Genomic DNA, 26,836 nt, shown 5'->3' with positions numbered 1-26,836 from the left:
TCTGCAGCAAAAACAGACCCCAGGGTCTTCCAGGCGATTCTTGGTCTGCCCAGCTTGGCCTCTCTCCCAAGCGGTCTTTGGTGTTCAGAAATCTGGGAGTTTTCTTCGATTGCAACCTTTTCTTGGCTCTGCAGATTAATAAACTACTGTCTTCCTCCTTCTTTCAGCTGCAAATCTTTTACAAGGTTCTTCCTTTTTTACCACCCGAGTCGCATTGCTTAGTGAACCATGTATCAATCTTTATTCACATGGATAACCACAGTGCATTACTTCTTGGTTCATCGCTGTATTTACACTGATATATTCAACAAATTCAGAATTTTGCGGCCAGGTTGCACTTCTCGGTGCCTCACACACTGCCTCAGCATTAGGCAGTTTGAAAATGCTACACTGGTTGCCCATCTCCATGTAGAACTTTTTTAAACCCTTGTGCATTAATTCATAGCTTACCACTCCCTGAGAACTCCCTATTCCGGATGCAAACTAATACTTGACTCTCCTTACCAACAACTGCACATGCCTGTTAGTAAGTAAGTAAGTAAGTAATTTTATTATGCTTGATTAATTAAAACCTTGCATATAGCACATAACAATAAAATCAAGATTACAATAAGTGAGGAGTTTACAAGACTAAAATAACTAGATTAAAAGAAAAAATAATCAATTGTGCAATTAACACTCAGTCACTGAAAAGTCAGTTTGATAAAATATATCACTTTGAACTAATAAGAAACATCTGTGCGGCATGAGACAGATGTCTGATGGCCTGCTTGCAATTTGCAGTACCAGTTTAGGAAACCATGAGATACCTTTACTAGGCAAGATCTTGTAGGGCCAGGGCCGTTGAACGGATCTAGACAATGACAACTGAGGGTGCATTTTTCAGCCTTTTTTCTGTTACTTCAAAGAATTTTACAAGACGGCAATTAAGCTGTACTAAAGTTGGAATAAGGCACAGCATCACGCCTGTCTGCAAGACCTGACGCCGTGCAGATTAAAGAATGGTTTCAACAAGGAGATCTGTATGTCCTTTAAGTTTTTACAGATACATATAATATGGACGAGATTCTCCGTGCCGCAGGTGCACAGACGACAAGTCTGTTCGCATCCCTTTCTTTCCCAAGGCGGTAGAAATGGGTTAATCAGGCCAACTCCCAGACGAAGTCTTAAAAACTTTTCCTTGGTGGCAATCTTTGTTTGTGCTATAAAGTAGGGTTGGGGTTTGAGGACTTTATAGTTATTAAGCACAGCCCAACCGTGAGCACGTTTGGACAATGTTTTCTTATCCTCTATTGATGATATTAACCTTGTTGTCTTTGTTACTAATTTTTTAAACTCCAAGTGGCTGATTGAGATGTTCCAGGCTTCTGTCAAGCCTAAGGTTTTAATAGATTCTTGAAGATACTTATAAGCTGGCAATTTTGCGGTTCGGTGCAGCTCTACCCAGAGATGATTATTTAAGGACCCTAATTCTGCAGCTCTAATTTTGTGCCAGCTTTTTATAAAGGCTCCCATCCTGTCTGCTGCCTGTTTTTGAAGGCCAAATTCCAGCTTAATTTGAGCTGGTGAAGTGTAATTGGGAAGATGGAAAATTGCTCTATAGGAGGATGCCATTATGCTGTCAAGAGTTGCGGCGTCTCTACCGGTCATAGATTCACTTCCGTAGGTGATTATAGGTTTCAATTTGGCTCGGAGGACTTTTAGAAAAGGGTCGAGAGTTAAGTCCGGGAGCAGCTTCTTCAGAGGTTTCAGCGCTAAGTAGGTTGTGACTTCCTTCCTTCGCAAGGATTCCAGCTGTGGCTTAAATGAGTTGTTATGGTCTAGCAACACACCAAGCTATTTGTAGATTGTTACTTGGTCTAGATGCTTACCAGCCAGGTACCAACTAGGTTTTGCCTTCTTGTGATGGTTTACTGCCATGGTTTTGGTTTTATGAAAGTTTATATTTAGGCCATTCTGTTGCGAAAACTTGTGAGTCACGTCTAGAAGGCGCTGTAGTCCAAGACCAGATCATCGGCGTATAGCAAATTTGTTAGTGTTATGCCGCCTAATTTTGGAGCCTGTTAGATGTTCCTATGTATCAGAGTGTTTGACTGGGAGGACAAACTTTTTCAGTGCCAGTAATTCAACACTGGAATCAGCTCCCACACCCTTTAAACACTTCTGATCAATTAATGATATTCAGGAAACTCCTGAGGAATTTCCTCTTCGAAAGCTGAGGGCCACCTCTCCTCATTTGCTTCTCTGTAGTGTTAAGCTGTGTTTCGCGTTCGGACAGTATTTGCGCGCCCAAAAACGTATACATTTTTAAATCAATCAGTGCAGCCAGATCCACACACTAAGCCAAAGTCCCTTTCACGAAGAATTAGGCATGTATTAACCACTTGTTTAAACTTACTAGAGGTTTTTATTTCTAAATGATGCAAGACAATGTTGCAGATCTCCAAATCACAGGCCCAGTCACCACTTTTAAGAAGGCTGCTTTCTAACAATCAGCACAAATTATCAAGTACAGAGACCAGTGCAGGGGGAGAACTAGCAGCCAAAGATGCCTTCTGTGCCCTCTCAAGTAAAATAGGCACTCCTTTGTTGTCATTGCTGTCTGACTAGTTGTGGCTAAAGTAGTGCATCAATGGCTATGCATGGCTAGATAAGGATGGGTATGGTATGCTGGTCTGGTGTTTTCTAAAAGTATTTCGTGAGTGTGCTTTGGATCCCTAATTACTGGTACGTTGTTAACTTTTTGTGAATTTTGATTGCACTTTGACCCTTAGCGTTGTGCTCAATTGTCACATCAGCTTTTGGACCGGAGATCCTGTTTGCCGAAAATCATCCAAGTGATTAGTGAATTTTAGCAGAGATGTTTACATTTTATTTAGGAAGAATTGTTGAAATGCAGTGAATACTGCAACATTGTGCTTCATCACATCAAGGGAGCTACTTATTGTGAAGCAATAAAACGATTGAGTCTGTGACTATGCTAGTCTGTAACATATTGTAGGCACGCCATCTAGTCATTGTTTAAAATGACAGAATCGGGTGGATTGGTTTAAAATCACAATTGTTTTGGTTGGGAAGGCTACCTAATAACTCCTGATATACCCCATCTACTTACTTACTCAATTTGCAAAGAAGGCAAGGTTGCACCCATGCTCCTCTTATGTTCTTCCCCTCAGTACAGATGCAAACGTCAATAGGAGGCAGATATCAAAAGGCACAAAGCTTCAAGAAAGCCCAATGGAGACTCACAGTGGCTAGTTAGTAGCAACTTTGAAATAGCATCTCCTCTCAAGATTCAAGCTACTACAAAAGAAGGAAAAGGGTCCTGTGATCCTATGATGTGTATTCAGGTAGATCCAGGAATGGTTGAATTTCTGGCAAAGTAAAACGTTCCCTTTGTTTTATTTACAAAGATGTGGACCACCAACTGCAGAAGAGAGGCAGGCTTGCTTGGAAAGACAAATGACTGATAGGTACCAGCAGACACCTTATCTCAGAATACGAATCTTACAGTACCAAGAGAGTATTAAAACATATGAGCAAAGCACAGAAAATGGAAAGCAGCAATGACTGGGAGCCTATGAAGTATAACGTAGAGAATACGTTTCATCCAGTGTGTGGAAGTCTAATGAGCTTTCTCAAGACAAGTTGGCCAGTATTCGCACGTTCCCATTCAGAATTCTAAGTATATAAATGATTCAGTCTTACCTAATATACAATAGGAGGGTGGACATCACTGTATCACACTGGAAACTGCTACTCTGAGCGTGAGGTTCTGCAATGCTCCCATCCACCCATGCGAAATGATGGTCAGTTGCATTATTGAAAGGGATTTCTCTTAGCAAAATAAGAAGCATTACTAGAAGTGACTATTTCGGCGTTAAAAAATATATATACATTGAAGAATATAGTTGCCACAAAATGAAAAACCCTATGCTTTTTTAAAAAAAAGAACAATTTGCCTTGTATTGGGAAAACTAGAAACACGTTTTTAGGTTTCAACAAAGGAAATAGGAAATATATGACCAAAAGTGGCTACTGAAGGACTCACTAGATTGAATCATTCCAACTTGAGTATTACCACAAAATAAGTAAAACTTAGCAAGATATGATAGGTGTGCGGGTTTAGCTTACTGTGATAGGTGTGCTGGCCTCCATGTGCATAAGTATAAACATCCATTTAATTAATTTTATGTGACATTTGCAGTACCTTTTCTCTTAATGCCAATATGTTTGTTGTAAACTAAAAAGGTCAAACACTGCTATTTGGCTGTGATTAATCAGAAAGCCAATAATAGTAATTGATTTGAGACAGGTCCAGCCAGGCGATATCTCAATGCCATTCTAGGTCTTAGATGGATTTTTCCAAGAATATGCCTTGGCATAAAACCTTCAGCTGTGGTGATACTCTTAATTTCAGGATCTCAGAGGCAGCGTGAGCTAAGTGGATGAAGTCTAAGGGCTTTAGGATGTTCTAGGTTATGCCACACCCTAAGCAATATAAGTATGCGATTCCTCACCAGCAGGTATCAATCTTCTCCCTCAAAGACTTGTTTTCACGTGTGATTCAACATGGCTGAAATGGGAATACTGCCGCTCCTCTAATTCTATTATGAGAACGTCTATTTTGTGGGACCAACACTGATCATATCATCTTTGGTTTTCCATATATATATTGTTGGAACCTTTCTGTGGATAACGGGCTCCCTTACTTGGGTATCCTAATAAAAATCCCTTTCTTGAAAGCAGATCAACATTTTTTTTCCAGAAATCGTTTTCCCGTGGCTGCAGTTCTGGCCTGCATTACTTATGCGAAGTCTCATATATGTGTGTGGGGGGTGGGGGGTAATTTAACAATACGCTTAGCTATTTGTGGTTAATCTAATAACATATACTTTGTGAGAAAGTGTATATTACATGCTACAGTGCAGCTCTTACGGAATACTGGAATACCGTGAGAAAACATAGAAAGAAATACATGACTTTACTAGAATGTTTACGATCCAAAATCGTGTGGTGTTGGTATAGGAGGCTGAGTGCTTACCTTCCCCAAGCAGAAGTGTCATCTTAAAGAAAGGTTTTCTGGGGAGAAGTGAGGATTCCCATGTCCCTTGGCAACCTACAGTCAGCTCACCCCACATCGACTGCTGATGTCTGATGGCCGGAGGGATGTTAGTCAGCAGGAACACTATGCTCTCAGTCCTTCCAGATCTTACCAAACAAATGTCTGCCTTTATTTCATCTTCACTGATTTCCAGGCAGCATTAGTTCGAATTGGAATTGACTAGTGATCAAATACTGCGTCTTCATCATCATTAATCTGGTGGCTGAATTATTACCCCTTTTAGAATCATGCCTGCTTACATGGCAACATTATCCTAGATGTCCTGTAGAAATGGAACGGGTAACTTGCGGATCCAGAATTGGAGAACGAGGCTATTGCCCTTACTGGATTCCTGACCAGTGACCACGGTCCCATTTTAAGCTTTTTTTTAGGTCTTGGTCACAGGAGGCTTTAACTATCTGTACACAGACGTATTGTTTCCAATAAATAACACATACTTATAATGGGCTTTGGGTCAGCCCCTTGCTCATGATCGGACAGCTTTTTGTTCTGCTCTTAATTCAATGGCGTTCCTTCCTATTCTTGTGTTTGACCAGTCCACGAGTAGTTAAGTCTCACATTGTTCTGAATAGATGTGTTGCATCTGCTGCATTCCAGAGGGGACTCTCTTTTAAATGTTATATTCAGCCCTCCATGGTCATTGTGTTTACTTGCACTCTCCCCTGCATTTTCTACTCCCTCCTGTCCTACTTTCATTCACCTCTTCATGCTCGCACCTAAATCCCCACCTGGGCATCCCATGATTTAGGTATTTATTTACATAGTTATTTGTTTTTACGAAGGCTTGGCAGCTGCGGTGTGCTGCCGGGTCATTTGATTCACTGTTTATATGACTCACATGCTACTTTTATTCTCCCTCCTCATTCCCCCACTTCCTGTGAACTATTATTTGTATTTATTTATTTACTTAAATTTTTAAAAGGACACAGGTAGCTAGCTGCAAAGAGCTTCTGGGCCACTGAATCCGTTGATTACTCTTCAAGAAAGTTTCTTTTTTTATTTTATATTTTACATTTTAATTTAACCTTCTGCCATGGCCATTCACCATGCCAGAAGGGTAAAATAAAAATGCCCACCTACATCATTATGCATGTGCACGCATCACAAAGCATGCTTGTGCATGTTTACGACGCCTGGGTGCGCTTGCAGCAGCCATCTTGGAATAGAAAACCCATCCCAACATTGCCAGTTAAGCACATGAATGCGTCTTGATACATGCAATTAGAATAAATCATTGGCAAAGCCAACATCTCATGCTTTTGGAGTCTAGACCTGTTGGCTTTGCAAATACTTATTTTAAATGTATTGGTGAAATAAGTTTTGAACTCCTATGAGGCTACCAAAGCAATTAGATATAAAACGATAAGCCTCAGGTCATGCGGTGATACTGCAACGCACTCTGCCCCCGACAGAGAAAATAAGGAATTGAAGATGTAATCTATGTTGTTAGGTGTGAGGTGAACGAACACAAAAAAGGCATTACTGACTCACACGATGGTGCTACTCTCTTTAACCTCCATATCTATCTTGTAACCCCTGTTATACTTGTGTGGTTAAACTAACATATGGTTAGTTTAACTGCCAAAGAATTGTCACAAGGATGGCTAAGCATCTTAAAATACTGGTAACAAATCAGGTGACACATTATATGAACTTTCTTACCGGACACCTTGAGTTGGATTGTATTCACCACCAATTGTTTCCGTAGCATCAGACAAGAAGTTGGCCAAAACAGTTTTTCCACACTACAAAAATATAAAAGCAAAACATATGGGTGGCTAATTCAATAACAGGTAGCTAAACATTTTTATTATTCAAATGCAATTTTCCATTATTTTGACAGAGAGCTTATTGATATCACTTTAGTAACCCCTTGATTAGAATTGCAACTGTATCATGTATAGTGGGGAAATAACTTTCTAGAATATATTATTTAAATTTCCTCCTGACGAGCAAAATTTCTGCTGACATCTGCATATTTTGCAAAAGCCACATACAGGATGGACAGCCATTTTACACAAAGCTTTAATGCGAAGAGATTAACAGCTAAGTGATGAGATAAGCCTCTCCTCCTGACTGCAAGTTGTACAAAGCAGCCATGAGGCAGTTCAACAGGAGTTCAATAACTTAACACAAATCCCATAAATGAATAAAGCTCACTGCCCTCACCCAACCATCCAGTGCTCTACAAAAAGAATCAACACACCTAAACTAGATCTGAGATTTAAGCTTAGTACTCCTTCTAAACTTATCCCGGTATCTCTTGGGGCACGACCATACCTAGATTAGGGCATCCTTCATCGCAGGGTAGGTAAGCTCACTTGTGGTCCCTGGCGTCAACAATGTGTCCCTTCCCTGTGTAATAGTTCTCCAAGCCTGCCCCCCCCCCAATCTCACTCAGGGTACCGGTGCATGTGGAGAGCTCCTCATAACCCTTGAACCACCTACATACATCATCTTCCATTGTATACTCTTTCCCTTGGTTCTTGGGTATGTACACTTTTCCTTCGGACAACACTTTGGAATTGCTACCACCATCTGTGCTGGACTTGTCCTTCAAATCCAGCTCTTTCAAGCTCAGCACTTGAGCCAAAATCATCTCTCCTCCATGGTCAGCTTATCCTTCTCTATGGCCAAGATAGCCTTTTCTGGCCCTCTTTTGAGTCTAGGTAGTTCAAAATGGAACTCCCTCTCATGCTTAGTTAAGCTTTTCCAGCTCCAGCTTGAGCTTTCTTGCTTCCCACCTGTCCTTCAGCTCCTCTGGGGACAGACAATTAGAAGAGACACTGCTGCTGGCCCTGGAGGGTAATCTTCCACCCCCGGCAGATCCTGATTCACAAAATTACCATGAAGGCTCCGTTCCTTCATATCTACATTATCATTCCTATCCTCGGTTGGGCTCACCAGCCGCCCTGGCTTCCAACCAGGCCCTCAGCGACATTTGAGCTCCTTGCAAAAAATGTTTAGCTGAGGCACCGTATAGGATTCCAATCTCTCCTGCTAAAACACCAAATCTGCAGCTAAAGCTGATGGCTCACCAGACTGAGACATGATTGTGAAAACTCACAAGTTGCAAAAACAGAAAGAGAAAAAAAAACAGTATGCTGTGGTGTAATGGTTTGCGATATGGAAGTAGTGTACCCCAATAACTGTATGCAATGTACAAATATAAGTCCGATCATCACCGCTGATCACCAATGTTAGAAATGGTGGTCTCTGGTTGGCAGTGGTTTGCACACTGTCCAAGCAGGAATGCTCACTCTAGTCAGGGTAAGTAAGTTACACCCAGAAGTGTGGCTCACTGGTTAGAGCAGGCAGACCCTGAAGCAGAGGTCAGACCCGGGACCAGGGTTCAATTCCTGACGCAGCAGGGTCTTGAGCTCAAATGTCCACGGACTCGATAATTCTCGCTTCGGTGCCTGACCTAATCATGGGTTCACACTCTGCAACTCTGGGCATTAAGCTTGCTTAATCTCCACAACGGCCCCCCGCGGCGGGATGCCTGGCTTTCACCTTGGGGATGCCCTGTAGGGGCTATCTCACAGGGAAAAGCCAGGATGGGTTCCCAAGGCAAGCGCTTAGAGACCCCTGGGTTATAAGCGCTATATAAATCCAAACATACAATACAATACAATACCCATGCTCATCCCCTCAGTCATGTTTATTTTAGAGGCGATGTGTAAAGTTTTTGTTCACACGCTTGCAGTAACACAGTGAAAACACCACAAGTGTTCTCCAAAGCAGTTTGGAAAAATAGCCATTACTTATATGAGTGAAACAAAATCAAAATGGCAAAAATCTAGCATACACAAAGCAAGATACGATTTTCTCAATATTAAATATAAGTAAAAAGTTTAGAAGCAGAATAGTTCAGGCTTGGGCTATACGGAGTGCTTGACAGAGTCGAATCCAACAGTTCGGAACCGACCACGAGGGAGCATGGGCCATCTGCGAAGTCACATGGACACCGGGAACTGTGCCTTGCAAAACCATGAAAAAGAAAAATGTTGCACCGCACCAGGGAAGTGAGGCATCGCTAAAGCTGGTGTGGCGTTGGTTCCTTACTGCTACATGGGAGGTAAGTTGTCTGATCCTTACTACTAGGCAGGGGAGGTGATGTGTCGGTTCCTTACTGTTGCAGTGGAGGTGATGCGGCAATGCAGTGATTCCTTATGACTGTGCGAGGTCAATGAAGTTTTGAAGGTCAAACAACAGTGTGTTGACTTCGCAGAGTCAACGTCAGGTGTCAGGCGCCAGTGACATGGCACTCGGGACTTCGGGGTGCTGTGGTGGCATCAAGGCCTGGTTGTATGTCATAGTTGTTGCCCTCAGTGGGGACCATGGCTGCGCTGCAGGCAGAGGCACTATGTCAACGAGCATTGGTGGCTCCAAAGTCCCACTCAAAGCTGATGCAATGCTTTCTTCTTGGTTATCACAGCAAACTCACTTCCAGGGCCCAGGAACTGACAAGTTAGGACTCCCAGCAAAGGACCCCAGGTACTGCAGGTGAACTCTTTAATGGCCCCAATACTTCCAACAGGAGGCAAGCTCAACTTAAGCCCTCGGAGGACCTTGGCAAGTAGGATGTAGAAAGCAAAGTCCAGTCCTTTCTACTCCCAGGACAGAAGCAGCAAACCAACACAGTAGAGTGGCAGTCCCTCCTGACAGCTATCCAGCTCTTCCGCCTGGCAGAATATCCTTAACCCAGAAGTAATCTGAGTATTCGATGTCAGAGGTTCAGTAGTTATACCCATTTCAGCCTTTGAAGTTGGCAAACTTCAAAGGAAACTCTTTATAGTGCAAAATACCCTGCCTTGCTTTACCCGGGCTCCTGACACACTAAAGGGGGTGGAGACGTTTTTCTGTCAGGACAGGCACAGCCCTATTCAGGTGTCAGTGTAAACTCCTCCCACCAGTCTAGCTCAGGAAGGTCCATCAGCCGGGTGTCATGGGCCATCCGGATATGCTGGGCACATCTGAGCTATGCTTTGTGTAACTATCTAGAGTGAATGGACCAACAGCCCAAATGTCGTATTGACCCAGACTTGTATTCAGAGACAGGCAGGGGCACAGAATGGTTAAAATAAGATAATTCTCACTTTCTAAAAGTTTCAGACCTGCAATTTAAAAACCAACTTCACGAAAAGATGTATTTTTAAATTGTGAGTCCAGAGACACTAAACTCCAATTTTCTATCATCTACTAATTGGTAGATACACTTCTAAGATTTTGCAAGGCAGCTCCAAAGCTAATCTATGGGAGAGATAGACCTTGCTGAAGTGAAAAAACGAAATTAGCAGTATTTCACTAACAGGAAATGTAAAACACAACAGTACAGTCCTTCCTTTTAAGTACATTGCACCTTGCCCATGGGGCTACTTTGGGCCTAACTTATGGGTGTCCAACATGTGATAAAAGGGAAGGTTTGGGCCTAGCAAGTGGATGCACTTGCCAGGTCGAAATGACAGTTTTAAACTGCACACACAGACACTGCTGTTGGCAGTCCTGAGATGTTTGCATGGCTACTTATGTGAGTGGCAAAATCAGTGCTGCTGGCCCACTAGTACCATTTGATTTATAGGCCCTGTGCACACCTGGTGCACTGTACCAGTGAATTACTAGTAAATCAAATTTTCCAATCATGGCAGAACCAACCACCATAGTATTTTAGATAGAGAGCACTTGCACTTTAGCACTGGTCAGCAGTAGTGAAGTGCCCAGAGTCGTAAAACCAGCAAAAACAAAATGCAGCCCCCATTCAAAAACAGGAGGTCGGAGGTAAAAAGAAAGGGGAATCCACAGTGGCGATCCTTGCGGGACTCCACAGCAAGGAAGTGGCACAGTGGTTTAATGCACCACCAGACACTGTGTGCAAGACTTGAAGAGCCGCGAGGAGCTGCTGAAGACCTCACTGCTGCCTCTGGGTGACTTTTGCAACCCGGATTCATGATTGCATCACGGACTTGGATGCATCCGAGCTCGAGGCTGCGGTGACGACTTCCTTATGTGCGGCCTGTTAAGAGTGCTTTGCTCAGGCTTGCTTCCGATTCGTCCGGAGACTCTCTTTGAGGGGTTTAACCATCTGACTCCCAATCTGCTGGGAGTGTGTACATACGGCAGTAATTAGGAGGATTGACGAGCTGGCCGGCTACTTTGTTGCAGCTGCCTCTGTAGTATTCTGTGCCGAATTGCCTGCAACTGATGCCTCTTTGTGTAACTAAAAGAGGCTTTTCTCTGCCTTGCTCCATTCATGCTGCCTTTGCCTGGTGCTAATGGATTGACTCCTACACCCGGTTTGTACCTTGACAGGGTAAGTGTCTTTGCTATCTAAAACTTCCCTGCAACAATAGCAGCTCGCTTGGAGCTACGAGGTAATGACCTCCTTTAGACTGCGTGGCTCTGATCTTATTACTTATTCCAAACGAGCCTCAAAATGGAGCCACTCAAGGTTATTCTTCCACTCTTAAGCCAATACTCAAAATGGCCACTGCTCAAAATGGCCTTGAAGATGGTCTGAACCATACCTCGTTAATTTTTGAGTTAAGTACTCTCAGGACCCTTATCAAATGACCACTCCCTGATCAAACTGAGGCTCTGATGGCCAATCTTCCTCCCTCATTCTGTTCTTCATGCCGCAAGCTCTCCTACAGCGGGACCCGGTCCCGATGCCTGTATCAACCCCATCGCGGCTGGAGTGAACTGCGGACCAGGCCTCCCGCCAGGCGGTCACACTCCTCACACGAGCCGTTGACGCTGTTGCCTGCTCTCTCACGTCGCAGCTGCCCTGCTGTTGCCTGTTCTCTCACATCACAGCAGCCCTGCTGCTGTGTCTATTACTGGACTACCGCTGGTTCTGCTGCTAGATCTCTCGCTCCCCTACCCATCATGGCTAACTCATGCCGAAGGCTCCCCTGTGGATTTCCGAGCTCTTCCCACCTGGTATGCTTGGGGCTGCTGGGTGCCCTCCTCGCCTTGCGTGACCTCCCTGGTAAAAGGCCCATTGCCTCCTCATCCTGCAAAGCGGCAGAAGAAGAGAGACTCAATCTATCCTGCCCATAAGGTACAGCGTCCATTCTGTAAGACTCTTACCGGCCTTTACTCCCTCTTTTTGCAAGACAATCTTTGTTGCCATTATGTTCTTAGCCCAACCAAGATCGTGCACCATTAAGTGCCTGACCCTAAGATGGCGGCTGAGAGGAGGGATAGGCTCCATTACACCAAGGTGACCCCAGGACATCGGTACCGCTGACTCTGCCTTTGTGTGCCATCAATGCTGCGGCATTTCTGGAGAAATGTGTCATGGGAGTGCTTTTGTGTGTGCGTCTGTGCGTGTATGAGGGGGTGTGTGCGGACGCACGTGTGTGTGTGCGCCTGTGCGTGTATGAAAGACTATGTTCACATTTGTGTGTGTTTGGGCATGTCTGTGCGTGTGATGTGTGGACATGTATTTGGGTGTTTTTGTCTTAGAGCATGTGATTCTATGTGTGTTTGTGCGCGCAGATGTTTCTGTTTGTGTGCTTATGTCTGTGCGTGTGATGGTGTGTGCATTTATTTGAGTGTTTTTGTATTAGAGCATGGGATTGTATGTATGCTTGTGCGTGTGGAATTTTCTGTATGTTTCTGTATGTGCGCCCTCTGTTCGCGTATGAGAGTGTGTGCGCACATTTGTTGTGTGCTTGTGCATGTCTGTGCATGTGATGGTGTGTGTGTGGGCATGTATTTGTTTGTAGGTCCTTGGGTATTTTTGTTCCTGAGGATGTGATTGTATGTGTGCCTGTGTTCTTGATAGTTTCTGTATGTGCGTTTGTGCGTGTCTGCGTGTATATGAGAGTGAGCGCATTTGTGTGTGCTTGTGCATGTCTGTGCTTGTGATGGTGTTTGCGTGTGCATGTATTTGGGTGTTTTAGGATGGCCACCAGAGTACCAGTGTACAGTACAGTCCCCTGCCTGACCCCAAGATGGCTTCCTTAGTGGTCCCCTACACATTGTTTTACTTCCCTGGGTCAACAATTGGACATTGACCAGACCTTGAACCTATCCCCTAACTTGCCTACACATCAGGATTTGGAACCTGCGGAACTTACCCCAGACTATGGAGACCTAGCGATTTGGCTTATGCCCGGTAGCGCTACCATATAGCTAAAGAGGAGATGGGTTGTTGACTCCCCCTCCCTAACGTCACCTACCCAGCCAGACCTTGGGCAGATTTTCCCCTCGTCTCTACGTCCTGTCTTGCTCCTACTCCTTTACCCTATCCCCTTACCCTTCCTGCTCCATTCACCTTGTCCCCTATGTTCTTTAAAAGCTTTTCTTGATACTTATGTAATTTGTAACTGATGTAATTTGCAACATTATTGTCCCTCATGTAAAGCGCTCTGATTCCATCGGATCTAGCCAGCGCTATATAATAACTCATTAATTAAATCTGTTCCCATTTAGTACTCTTTCTCCCTTTGTATACCTCCCCAGCTCCTAGCTCCTATCCACTCTCCCCTGATTCTCTCACCTTGCCTGCTAGTCTGCCTAGCCCCCTGTACTATATGCCCTTTGACTAAGCACTCCTTCTCCCCTTGTTGGGGAAAGATCCAATATTTATTCTCTGGAGTCTCAGCGAACCCGCTGAGAGAGTCCAATGCGCCAAGGGAGCCACTCACAGCTGAGGTATGGTATGGCACCCCTTGTGAAACACTCCCTGTCCCCTGTTTGGGGAAGGATCCAGTATGTAGGTCTTGGAGTCTCAGAAGACCCCTCTGAGAGAGTCCTCTGCGTTAAGGGAGCCTCCCGCAACAGAGATAGGGAAGTGATACCACTTCCCCTGGGATCACAGCTTACTGGACTTTGAATGCTGCTTTGACTCGTCTACCGGTTTGTGTCTCCGTCGCCCTTCCCCTCCTCTTTCCATGAGATGTCCTTCACCCTCCCCTCCTCTTTCCCGCCTTCATTACCTGTCTACTTCCCCAGCTCCTCCCCCCTCCCCTGAATCTTTCCTCTTGCCTGCTTCCCCTTACGTATTTGTGCGTATTGTTTATCTTAACCTTACAAGTAACTATGTTGCCATGCTCTAATAACTGTGTAACCTCTGTAACGATGTAACCTGTAACTATGATTTGATGCTCATGTAAAGCGCTCTGATACCTCCGGGTCTAAACAGCGCTATATAAAACCTTTAAAATAAAATAAATAATACCTAAATATATTTTCGGGGCCTGCCTTATCATGTTCCCTCAAAAATGGGAGTTCAGCAAAAGCCATTCTATTTTTTCTTCATTCATTCTGTAACCACCCCACAGACTTTCAAACTTGAAGCTGGAATAGTATCCATTGTTACCAGGTCAATAATTTCACTTATGAAATAAATACTAGCATAAAGATTACACCCACTAATAAAACTATTCAGGTCCCTGGCTATGAATGTGGGGCCGCTTACTAAACTATTTGTGTGTAGATTTTGTGATTAGTATTCAATAGAGTTATTGGTCTATATGACTTCAGGTAAGCTGGCGGTTCACCTAGCTTTAAAAAAAAATCACGATTATCCCTTTACGAATAGAATCTGGGATCTACCATCCACCAAGTAATGTTAGTAAAAAAGTATAGCCATGGGGTGCTAAGAATGGAAACCAAAACCTTGTAGAATCCTGAGCCAAACCCATCTTCCCCTGAGGCCTTACCATTAGGAAACAGTATAATAATGTCTTCTACCTCCTTCTCTGATAAAGGGTCTAATAAAAGGAAGGATGCTTCATTCGTGAGGGCGGGCAATATTAAACCTTTAAGGAAACCTGTAACTCACTGTTCTAACCCATCATTCACTGCTTGTTCATCCTTATATGAATTCTGCTAATGTTCCCAAAAATAAATTTTAATATTCTCTGGCGCATATGTGTGCTAGTCAGAGGGTCCAAAATTGTATAAATCAAATTTTGTTTGGACCTCTCTTTAGCCCGCCAAGCTAAACGGCAACCTACAAAATCTCCTGCCTCATATACCTCTTGTTGAAGAGTCCTATTATTATTTCCCTTTGTAGGTAAAAATATCTTATCTTTTTATTTGCAATCTGCGAACTCTCTATCAAAACTTCAGAGTTATTCAAGGCTAATGCTCGATAGGCCCTGCCCACTTCCTCGTGTAAGAAACCAATTTTCTCCCTCAATTTCTCTCTCATGGATGCTTATATTGATATCAGGCCTCTGATACAATGGAGATATCCGCAGAGGAATCGGTAGTAGTGAAAAAAAACATTATTTCAAAGGGATTAGATTAACAACCGGCTCGAATATAATTATTCTAGCAAGCACCCATCTCGGGGTACATCACATCTCAGGAAGGCCACCCAATGGTCTGACAACCCACTAGCGAGATGTGGGATTTTCTTGATGGAAAGGGAGTAGGATGCTAAAAATGAATAAATCCTGGAAGCAAAAAAGTATAGTTTCGAATAATAGGTATATGATCTCCGACTCTCATTCTTTCTTCCCCAAATATCTCCTACTACTAAACGATGACACATTTCCTTGAAACCTTTCTCCAGTTTTACGCTTCATTTGCTGGCTCCGAGGAATCGAGAGAATATCTGGGGCAAAATGAAAATGTCCCCTAATAAAACCTCTCCTTGGAGATTACTTAGTTTCCATCCAATCTTTTGTAAACAACTCGGATCAACACTTACCGGACCATAATATGGGGAAATTAATATTTTCTGATTGCTTACTTCAATTTGCAGTATTGCCTAATACCTTTAACCATCATCAATAAATGGGAAATATTTCCCAAACGTCCCATGTATTACCAGAATTGTGACCTCTCTCTCAGCTGATTTAGCTGAAGGAAAAACCTTCCTAATGTCGGAGGTGCTTTATCCTATTATCCTCCTTCCCCTTTATCCAATGAGTTTCTTGGAGCAAAATTATACTTGGCTGAATTGTCCACACCAAGTACAAATGTCCTGGCTTTTCATTCTATTATTCAGCCTGTAATTACTGACAGACCTCCGATTGCAGAAAATTCTGATTGCACAGCACTGGTCAATACACCATTTCTTTTTCAACCCTTTACCCTCACCTCTCACTGGATCAGTTATATCGCTATCCAGCTTTTCTATACCAGCAAAAACACATTCCCGTCCACAACACTCCTCCACATTCCCCAACTTAACCCGCCCCTTGTCAACACCTCCTCCAAATCCCTAACAAGACCAACCTCCCAAAGAGCCCCCAAAAGCAAGGGCCTCCTCCGCCCACATATTATGGGTGTCACTGATTTGGCACCTATGGACCACTGTCTCCTCCCCTAAAACATGTATTCTTTCTGGGGTGCGAACCTTCCTCAACCCCTACCTACTGTCTGGAGGAAATTCCCTGGCAGCCTGCATTTTAAAAAAACTTGAAATTTACACGCCCACAACATTTTTTAGTTTGCTGGTTAAATATTATGGGCTTGCGGCCCCACAGCTTTAAATTCACATATTATTTGCATGAGTTTCCACCGGCGACAAGAAGTCTCATATGTTACATATAGATAGATTTAGAAGGGAAAGTCTCTATATGGCAGGATGCAACCTCCACACCCCACAACTGTACGCACTGCAGGACTACTGCAGCACACCACATCTCGCTGGAAGAAAGAACGCACATGTTCCCACTACAGCACACAATTATCCGGGGCCCTCTTTCCTGGGCCAGCTGTTTTTTTCTTCTCCTTCACCTCCAAATCACGATTATCTAATACAGGTAGATTTTTTTTATCTACTAGGCCCCCCTCTGAAGCTGCGGTAACGTCTGATTATGTTGCCGGGAGAGTAGTTCCACCATTATGGTCAAATTTTCCACATCTTTTACATTCATTAAGTTATTATCATTTGTCTCAGTCGTTTCAGAATCCCCGAATTGGCTTGTTGTATGTTTCAATGGGGGAAGAGAACCTAGCTTGCCTGACTGGGTCAACTCCAGCAGTTGCTGACTTTTTGCTTTAGCGAGACAGCTGGTGTCATAAGGATTAATTTTCTTCATTGAAGAAGACTGAAATTTCCTCCTTAACATATCTCTAAGCTCTCTGTTCTCAATTCAGGTAAATTAGTCAAATTCACTTAATTTGCTTTACCTCCAATCTCAACCAGCTGCCTCCTTCCAGCACCCATTTGCACTCTCAACTGCACTTAGTTTTTACAAAGCACTGTGGGCCCTCTAGTGCAGGCAGACTCAACAAAAAAACGAGAAAACATAAAGTAAAGTATTTGTGAATACTCTGGAGAATGTACCAGGAACCCACGAATACAATTGAAGGAGGGAAATAGGACATGAGAGATAAAATGGCTTGTCAAGTGAGGAACGCAATATCAAGTAGCACCATGGGATATCTAGAGAGAAAGCAGAGGATGTCTAAAGTGGTATGCGAGCCGAACCCCAATAATTATATGAATACCAATATTTGGATACCCTGAAGTTTTGCCTTATTTGAATCTGCTCTGGTGTCTCCAGTTGATCTAGAGTTTACAGATTAACATAATTTAGCAGATTACAACAGAAATGAATATTGGTCAAGCCATTTTGTCTTTCATTGGATGTCCTAAAGAGCTTCATCTGAACAAATCTCGCTAGGGACCCCCCTAGACGGTAAGGCAGGGCACGAGTCAGGGGTACACGCGGGTGGACGGCGTTCACACACTATTTTCACAGGGTGAACGCCATCCACCCTGCCAATCGCTAGTCCTACCTAAACTGGACTACGGGAACGCCATCCTCACAGGGACGCCAACAGCTCACCTAGCCTCACTAAGTTCAGTCCTTAACATGGCAGCTTGACTCATAACTGGGGTAAAAAGGTTTGAACACATCACACCAACCCTTCACTCCCTCATCTGGCTTCCCATTGAAGGTAGATGTGTCTACAAATTGGCCTGCATCACACACAAAACCCTTCACTCACTTTCCCCCCAACTACCTAAACAGCAAACTGTTAAAAGCTGGAAGATCCAGAACTCGGAGAAGCTCCAACTCACTTCTTCTCATCCCTCCGAAATTTAAAAGGAAAACCACTCAATCCAGATCCTTTTCTGGTAACGTACCCAGGTTGTGGAACTCACTCACTATAGACCTCAGATGCAACCCCTCCTTCCCCTGCTTCAAAAGGGACCTGAAACTCCTTTGCCTCAAGAAATACTTTACCATCCAAGTCAACTAACCTAGACTTCAATAGCTTAGCTGACTCCCTGTTCACTTGTCCATCAAGGATAGGTGGTTATTTGACTATATCAACCTCCCGCGCTTCTTCCCTCCTCTTCACTGTATGCCTAATTATAATGTTTTGCTTATATCTTTATGCATCCTTATGTCCTGCTATGTAATATATGCCTAATTATAATGCTTGCATTATATCTTTATACAGCCTTATGTCCTGCTATGTAATGCAACTTGTTTTCCCACGGATCTAGCTAGCGCTATATAAAACGTATAAATAATAAATAAGAAGTTGGGCACTAAATAATGTGCTGAACTCATCCAGGTGTAAATTCCAAACACCAGGACACTTTCAGCAGCGCCTGCATCCTGCATGTTATCTGCTTTCCATCTGCAACAAGCAACAACATGCAGGCTGGGATGGAGCTTTCTTATTTTTGACTCCTGCCGGGCCCATAACAAAAGCCGAAACTGAGGGGTAATCAGACCTCCGTTTGTTTGATTCTCCTGGCTGGGAGCAGTCAGGAGCCTCACACCTAGAAGCAAATGCAGCAGAAGGGAAACAACGGTTAGAACTTCACACATACTTAAGAGAGGCAGCTTTTCACGTTGTTCAGGCTCGTTTACTAGATATGCATGCACTGTGGGAATGTCTGATGTGTTGGTCTCTCCCAGTAGCTAGTAACATAATACTAAATGTAATTTATATAGCGCTTACTACCCCTGAGGAGGCGCTGAAATAATTTAAGTACCACTATTTTTCCTGAGTAGCGCTACTCATCCAAACGCAGTGTCAGAGCGCTTTACATCACACGTACATTATTAAAGTAGTGGCATGTGGTGCCACTTCCTATGATGTAAATACCTATGATGTCACATGTATGTCATGCGCCATGATGACACGCGCCGTTATGTCACTTTCATACTTCCTAAGTAGGTTAGTCCCCCCACCCCCGTCTTTTTTTTAGACTTGTGCACTGCGGTAAGGAGCATACCTCGCTGGGTCCCACCAGCAGCACCTTGGCTTTCAGCATTTTGCGGGTCCCTCTGCAACTAGTTTGGGCGACGTGGTCTCTGTCGGACACTGCGGCTCAGGCTGACCGGCTCGAACAGACGCCTCCAGACACAGAATTGGGTAAGATCTACCTTCGGACATCCCGCAGCATAAGGACGACTTTGCGAACCCCACCATCAGCACCCAGGCTCTCCTGGCCTTCCCGATGCGTTGCCAGGGTAACGTCAACCGTGCTGCTGACTGGCTCAGTAGCTGCGTCCAAGTCAGTTGAGAAAGAAACATAGAGGAAAGGGAGCACCGGTGCTCGGATTCATTTTTCAAGCGGCCATCTTGAAAAGGAGACATTTGCGAATAATATGCCAAGAAACGCACGTAATATCGACAAAAGAGGATCATGAGTAGAGACGTCTTTGAAATGTAACGTTGCTACATTGCAAACTTTAAAATTACTAACTGTTAGATGTATTTTATGTTCCCTCAAACAATACAAATTATCAAGTATAATACGTATTGCATTTTATAGCATAAAAAAATGTAATCGCGTTTTACTGTTCGGTAAACATTTCCACTTTATCGAAATTAGACCATCTAAAGATGTCTGTTTTTTTTTCCTCGCGAACATGAGCCCCAAATAGCAGACCTTATATTGAACGTGCCAGAGTAAAGATAGGCACGTTCAATATAAGGTCTTTCGAATACGCGTCTAAAATGGCGGCCATCTTGGAATCCAGATCCCTTCTGCCGTTTGACCAAGGTTTTCCGTTTTGGGAGATGTTTTAGGTAAACGTGATCGTTTAATATTTAGTTTTAAAGGGAGAAGCTCAATACTCCAATATATATATCTCAACAATTGACTTCAGAATATATAATTGAATTGCTCTATTGTTTCTTAATAAACATAGCTGCCAAGGTTTCAAATTGCTTATGAGTGACAATTTCATTTTTTCAGTGTACTTATGAGTGACATTCAACAACTATGAGTGACACTTTCTCGTGAGCAAAATAAAGCAATGAAGACCAGGGAAACATATAAACAGCTCTGCCAAGTGTCACACATCTTGTGTGACACTAACGCATTTTAGGTTGCATTACCGCATTACCGCATGTAAAACGATTGTCACGCAAATCAGCGTACTTCAAAGCTGAGTGTATTAGCGTTTTTTATGGTTGTTAGTCTGATGCTTCGTTAGGTTAAAGAAACACAAAGCAGACGGGGCACAGCAGCCTATGTGAGTTCTACTAAGCTTGGATTGTTCACCCTGATTGGATGGTGTTTTGATTGTTATGTAAGGTAGACTAGCCTGTCCAACCTAGCCCGCCACTAATTGGTCAGTGCGTGCAGCCGGAGGGCTTGCTAAACACAGCGAAGTTTACTACTGCTAGGCGTCCATGCAGTGATTGTGCAGCTACAGGACGAAGTTCACCAGCTGCCTTGCTTGTGTCAGGGACTGAAAGGCTCCAGTCGGCGCAGGCAGAATGTTTTAAATTTTAAAATCTTATTGCAACCAGCCCGGGCCACCTGGAATTGCTGCCACCAGAATTAAATTCAAGGGAGTCCTCCGTGACACCTTCTGCCTTCCCCTGCTGGAAGGGGGTGGGGGTAGAGGGGGGAGGGAGTGTTCTCCAGGGGCTATCACGGTAACAGAATGTGCCGAGGTCCTGAAGACTGTGAAGCTGCGTGCCAGCCACACCATGCCCTCTTCAAATGTGGTGAATATTTCACAATTGATTTCTGATCACTTTTTGTGATAAAAGAGCCAAAACGTAGCGCTATAATACTATACTTCCCCCATCACGTGTACATTTTGCAGAAAAAAAGCTAAACATTTGAAGATTACATTTTTAATCCTGCATTGAGTTGTTTCAGTTTGTGCTATACTGAAATTCTAGTTTAAACAAAGAACTTTCAATAAGAGATTCTCGTAGAGGATGAGAACATTGTTCACACCTTCGTTCCCACTGTTGCAGAGGCCTAAAGGAGCTGGGATCAGCTACCATAGTTATAACAAAAGGAGATCGGGTTGACTGAGGTTCGAGATTGTTATGTTATGCATGTTAAACGGTAGACGAGACGCAAACAGCTGACATGGGTCAAAACAAGCTTCGAGGCAGAGTACAATTCTCCCTAATTATCCGTTCCGAAGAGGCAGAGTAACGCTTAACGTGAATGAACTACGCCTTAAAACAGATGTGTAAAATTCAGACCCTTCTCTGAAAAAAAGCATGCTGTTCATGCCTTAACAAAATCACAAGCTACTGCAGCAGATAAGTGGCAACGCAGTACTCTATGGTATGCAGAGAGGAGCGCCAGAATCATCTATATCACTGTGCCGTCCTGCTCTCTTCAGACTGTAACTGTCTCCAGCACATCAGAGCACTGCCCACAGTCTAAGCAGCTGTTTTCAGTGAGAGTGACCCCACAGTCTGCAGCTGCAGTGTACAGGCCAAGCAGCAGAAGTTATTTTCCCAGCACTGACTCCATTGTTAAGTCAAAGAGAACGTGGGGTTTAATGTTCCTCCTGGGAAAGATCAGAGATTTGCCCAGTGCACGTTGACTCACCAGTAGCGTAATGGGTTAATGTGCCTGCTGCAAAGAAGGTGGTAATGCATATCACAAAACCTAAGATTTAGTCTTACAGCTAGAGCGGTCAACTTTGAAGCTGGCGGGGAACCGGTTCGAGTGTCTGCAACAAAGCTCAACATCCTGTGATTCTGGGCAAATCACTTAATCTCCGCAGTGCCTAACAAAAATGAACGTGTAACAAAACTGGTGCTCATCTATAAAAAACTCTTTTAAAAAAAGTATTCTTATTAGCAAAGCCAATACCAACTACTGTGGCATGTTTTCAATCCTCAATTTGAGCTCCTCCAGACCAAACACTTAAAATATACTGCACAGTTACACAATTGTTTTACTGTTCGATCAGCTAACAAGGATACTAGATGAGTGCCCTTCCGTATATGTTTCCCTGGTCTTCATTGGTTGATTTTGCTTGCGAGAAAGTGTCACTCATAGTCATTGAATGTCACTCATAATTACACAAAAATTACGAAAATGTCACACATAGCATTCTGGAACCTTGGCAGCTATGTATAAATATCAGAATTTACACCCATTTGTGCAACCAGAAACTCACATGTTACGGTAACAGTCGGTAGAAAATTCGAAAAAGAAAATTACAAAAAGACTGTGTTTTCTTTCCTTATTACTTCATACTACAAACAGCAGGTATAATGAAGAAATCACTTTGTTGTAATCTTTATTTTATTGTTATAAGAGAAGAGGACAGAGAGGCATCAATGGGAGTAGAGTTTTGTGATACAATGTCTTTAATCCAAGTGGGGACAAGTTTAGTATTAGGAAGTCTTCCACGCATCATTTCAAATGGTATTTTGTTTGTAACACCATGCACACTAGAGCGATATGCCCAAAGCATTTCTGACTAGTAGATTTACGTCCTTCCCACAAGACATGCCCATTTGAAATAGTGCCTTTTGACACTCTTCAAACGTGCTTTAGAGCTGATTGTAATGATGATCCCTGCCCTGACTGATACGTAAAATAAACAAATACAGAAAAGTCATGTTAAAAGTGAATACAAATGGCTTTATGTGTAAAACAAATGTTAATATCCGGTATACTTTTTCAATGCGAGCAATCCTTCCTACCTTGAAAATGTAAGGACCCAACCGACTTGAGAGGCACCAGTGCAGGCCCTGCCAGGTATCACGCAACAGGCGTGAGACTAACGCATATTAATGCAGGTGTACGCATCTCCACATTAAATGCATTGTCACGCTTATGTAGCTTAGCTCTATGACACCTTTTGCGGATCACAAGGCGTCCAAATACAGGCTTGTGCTAAGCACTGTCCCCTCTGCCTGCGATTGAATTTAGGTTTCCTGCACCGGCCGAGAAAGCTCGTGGTCATGGTAACATGCCACACACTGATACATTGTTTCTTTCTCCCTCTGTCAGCCCCGCTCGTCCGGCCTCTCTGAGACCCACGTGTGGTTGCTGGATCTCCCAGCCGGGCGTGGCTGCTTTACTGTGTGTGTTACGTAGGGGCCTACTGTACTCGTGCCAGCAGGCGGGACATCTAGAACAACTGAAATGGACAGTTTACTGCCAGCCTGCCCTGTAGGTCGTCTTGCCTTTTAACAGCCGCCGAATCACTCAGCCAGGAGCAGCCCACGATGAGATCCTTGTGAGCACTACATGAATTTAGTCACCACAGTAAGTAATACGACACCTTAGGGTTGGTGTGAAGGGCACACAACTTAGAAGCAGCCTGCTCCATCGGGGAGCTGACTGAGTTTATCCACTGTGACGTGAGGGAATAATTTTTTGCATGTTGATTTTTATTCTTAAAATCACTTGTAGTTTCACTTTCACTATGTGATAGCAGAATGCAAGTTTCAGACGACGTGCAGCTTCTCTGCCTTTCGGAAAGCTGTTTTTCTGCACTTAACTTCAGTGGGGGCAGGGCACACACACTGTGTAGAGTGCATCCTTGTCCCCTAGATGTTCACACATGCCTTTCTTTCCTACTCACACACACTGCCGATAGAGGATCGGGAAGTTGCATGGGAGAAGTGTGGCCATTCCAGGTGTTGGAAAACGAGGCAGCATATGTGATGCCTGCACAAATAACATGTTATGTTATGTTATGTTATGTTATTTATTCTTTTATATAGCGCAACGGTTAGTCATTCACCGGGAACCAAACACCCAATTGTAGCACCTGCTCTCAGAGGGTAGCGTTGCAGAGCAGTCTGAGGCTCACTCAAGGGAGGTGGTGTAGGCTAGTAATCACCATTTGCAGATGCACAAAAATAACACTCAATAAATGATTGTCCAGTCTGTACTTTGCTTTATAAAAGTAAGAGTACATTTATTAAACACACACACTATGCAATACTATGCACCAATTTACAAATATACATAAGCTGCTGGTATTACTTTGTGACATTGCATAACAACTCCACCCTTCCCGCAGGGGGGGGGGGGAGTCTAGTACCACCACTCCCATGTATGCACCACATCTTGCCCCCAATGCTGTTAGTTGAACATAACCTGGAGCGAGAGCCCTGCACGCTGGCAACATCCCAGTGGCGACCCACCCCATTATCCCAACAAGCATTAAAAATAGGTAACCCTGCCTTGGTGACACACAACCCTGACCGAGCATTTCCTACTGACCATGAAGTATGCACCTCTACATCTTCAGAGCAAGCAGTCTGGGTACTTCACCTAAGCGCAGCAGCAAGAATACATGTTTAAATATCCCTTTAGAATGACAGTACTCATCACATTTCCACCTCATTAGAATGCATTGCAATTACAGCCCCTAAAGGCATCACAGATAAAATCACAGGATTATGCATATACAGCATAACCCCACTTTGCTTATGACTTCACCTTACACAGGCACTTCACATTATACATGTAACCTTCAGTACCTTTAAAATATATAATGTTAGTAATTGCACTAACGGTGCAATTACACCTCTTTATCTCTAGGAAATGCCCTTCTCCAGACATCCCCAACTCAGTTCCTCATCATTTGATGCACTTCTCAATACACCCCCAGCTGTAGAACAAAAGTTCCATCCCAGCAGGTGTTGAAATAGTGGCTGAGCCCTTGAGGGGGTTATCTCTTCAGTGTCCCCGGTGACTTAGGGAGAGACTTCCATTTTCATGCTGGGGGAGACTGCACTTCTCCAGCTGCTCCCCCTGCACCTTGGCACACAGGTTACGGTGACCCTATTCTCCTGGGGCCAACACAAGCAAAGAAAATGCTGTTTGCTCTTGCAGGTTGGTCCTGGCCTGCAATGCATTATGGGAGTTGTTGAATTTTAGAGCAGCGGCTCGCTCGCTGCTCCGGGCAGAGCCACGCTGCCGTTCCTCCTGGCGCTTTGTGCCGCATCCAGTGCTCGGTGGGGGATCCGGTCCCACCCGGGCCCCTAGGTGAGGGTATGCGGCGCGGGGTGCCCGCCCGCGGCCGCTCGCCGGTTTTTCAGGGGCACGGGCCCCTCGCAGCTCCGCCCTTTGTTTCCGGGATCCCGGTCCCACCCGGGATCCCTGCCTGCCCACTCGCTGGAGGGCAACCTGGGGAGCCCACCCCCAGCTGCCCCTGCCAGCTCCCTGCCCTGCCAGTACCTTCGCTTGCTGCCGCAGGAGCCGGCCTTCCTTTTCTGGTCTGCCCGCTCCAGTGGACAGACACTAGGCCGCTTACCCGCTACAACGGGTCATCGGGCGGGTGCAACAGCACTCCCTCCACCTCCTCCTCACTTTGAGACCCGTGGATGGGGCCCGGCCCCCGGACATCTTTGGGTGGCGCGATGGCGCTCCCCCATCCCAGTCATTGCGGTGCCCGGGGATGGGGTCCCGGGCCCCTCCTCCTCTTCACACGGAGTGCGATGGCACTCTCCGCTGCTCTTCGTCGATGGGGGCCAGGGTGGGCTCCTGCCCCCCCCGTGGGATATATCGTCATGGGGAGCGTAAAGGCGCTCCCCAACTTTGCTTCGGGGCCCGGGGATAGGGTCCCAGGTCCCTTAGGACCTCTTTGCAGGGGCGAGATGGCACTCCCCGCCCACCTCCATCTTTGGCGATGGCCAGAGTGGGGTACTGGCCCCCCTTTCGGGCATTGTTATGGGGAGAACGATGGCGCTCCCCCGATTCCCTTCTGCTGGGGGCAGACCCCGGGACCCACCCCGGAGGCATAGTTGAGACTGGCTGGAGAGCCCCACGTGCTTCGTGGTCGGTCCACTGAGGGGTCAAAGGTCGCCTAACTTCTGGGGGCATATCTCAGCCCCCTGGGCCGATTTGCACAATTTTCATCTCTTCGTGCTCCTGGTGGCGCTCCTCAGCCACTGGGAGCACTCTCCTTTGCCCTCCGGGTCTCTGAGAGGGGGGATTCAGCAGGGAACTGTCTTCACTGGCTCCCTGCGCCAGCCTTTCGCCTGCTCCCTCCTGGGCCTCTCTTCTCCCTGCGCAGAGGCCCCTGCTTCTGTGCACTGGTCCTGGACTCTACTCCTGGCGCTGTTCAGGATCCTGGGGGCAGTCAGGGGGTTCCTACTTCCAACTGCCCATTGCGCCAGGCTCCAGAACCTTCTCCCTCAGCAGACCACACCCCAGAGAGAGCTTCTCGTCCAGTGAAAATACTTTTTAAAGTTTGGGGAGGGGGCTGGCATAAAGTGTCTGTTGGCCCTATCACACAGCGACACATCCCTTCCCTGCCCCGGCTCCCTCCTTCCTGCCCAGGCCTCTGGGTTGTTTCAAGATGGCGTCGTCCAGGGTCTCTAGCCACATGGTCTCTGAAAAAGCACCTTCCCCCCTCGCTACCTTCCCTCCTTGAGGCAGCCTGGTGCCTGGCACCCAGTGATGAAAGCTGAAGGATGAGCCTGTAGCCCCATCCATCTTCTCTTTGTAGAGAGGAGGTCTTCGCTCTGGGAAGAAAGGTCATCAATCCAGGCTACTAAGGTCAACCCCCAGCCAGGGCCTGGTAATGGCTGGGT

General features: G+C 44.9%; 1 protein-coding gene across 5 annotated transcripts in view; it reads right to left on the bottom strand.

Moving 5' to 3' along the window:
- The window catches only part of IFT22 (intraflagellar transport 22), a 245,641-nt gene that overhangs the window by 166,915 nt on the left and 51,890 nt on the right, over positions 1-26,836 (bottom strand). For 3 of the 5 annotated variants that reach the window (XM_078679352.1, XM_078679351.1, XM_078679355.1), the window contains exon 3: positions 6,788-6,870. In XM_078679352.1, coding sequence (XP_078535478.1) covers positions 6,788-6,870 — 83 coding nt within the window. Of the gene's footprint in view, positions 1-6,787; positions 6,871-19,295; positions 19,562-26,836 lie in introns of those variants that run through there. The other 2 variants (XM_078679350.1, XM_078679354.1) reach the window with 2 other exon arrangements.

The sequence above is a fragment of the Lissotriton helveticus genome, chromosome 3_1 (assembly GCF_964261635.1).
Source record: "Lissotriton helveticus chromosome 3_1, aLisHel1.1, whole genome shotgun sequence".
Lineage (NCBI taxonomy): Eukaryota > Metazoa > Chordata > Amphibia > Caudata > Salamandridae > Lissotriton > Lissotriton helveticus.
The sequence above is the reverse complement of the archived record's forward strand: the minus strand, read 5'-3'. Positions and strand labels throughout refer to the sequence as shown.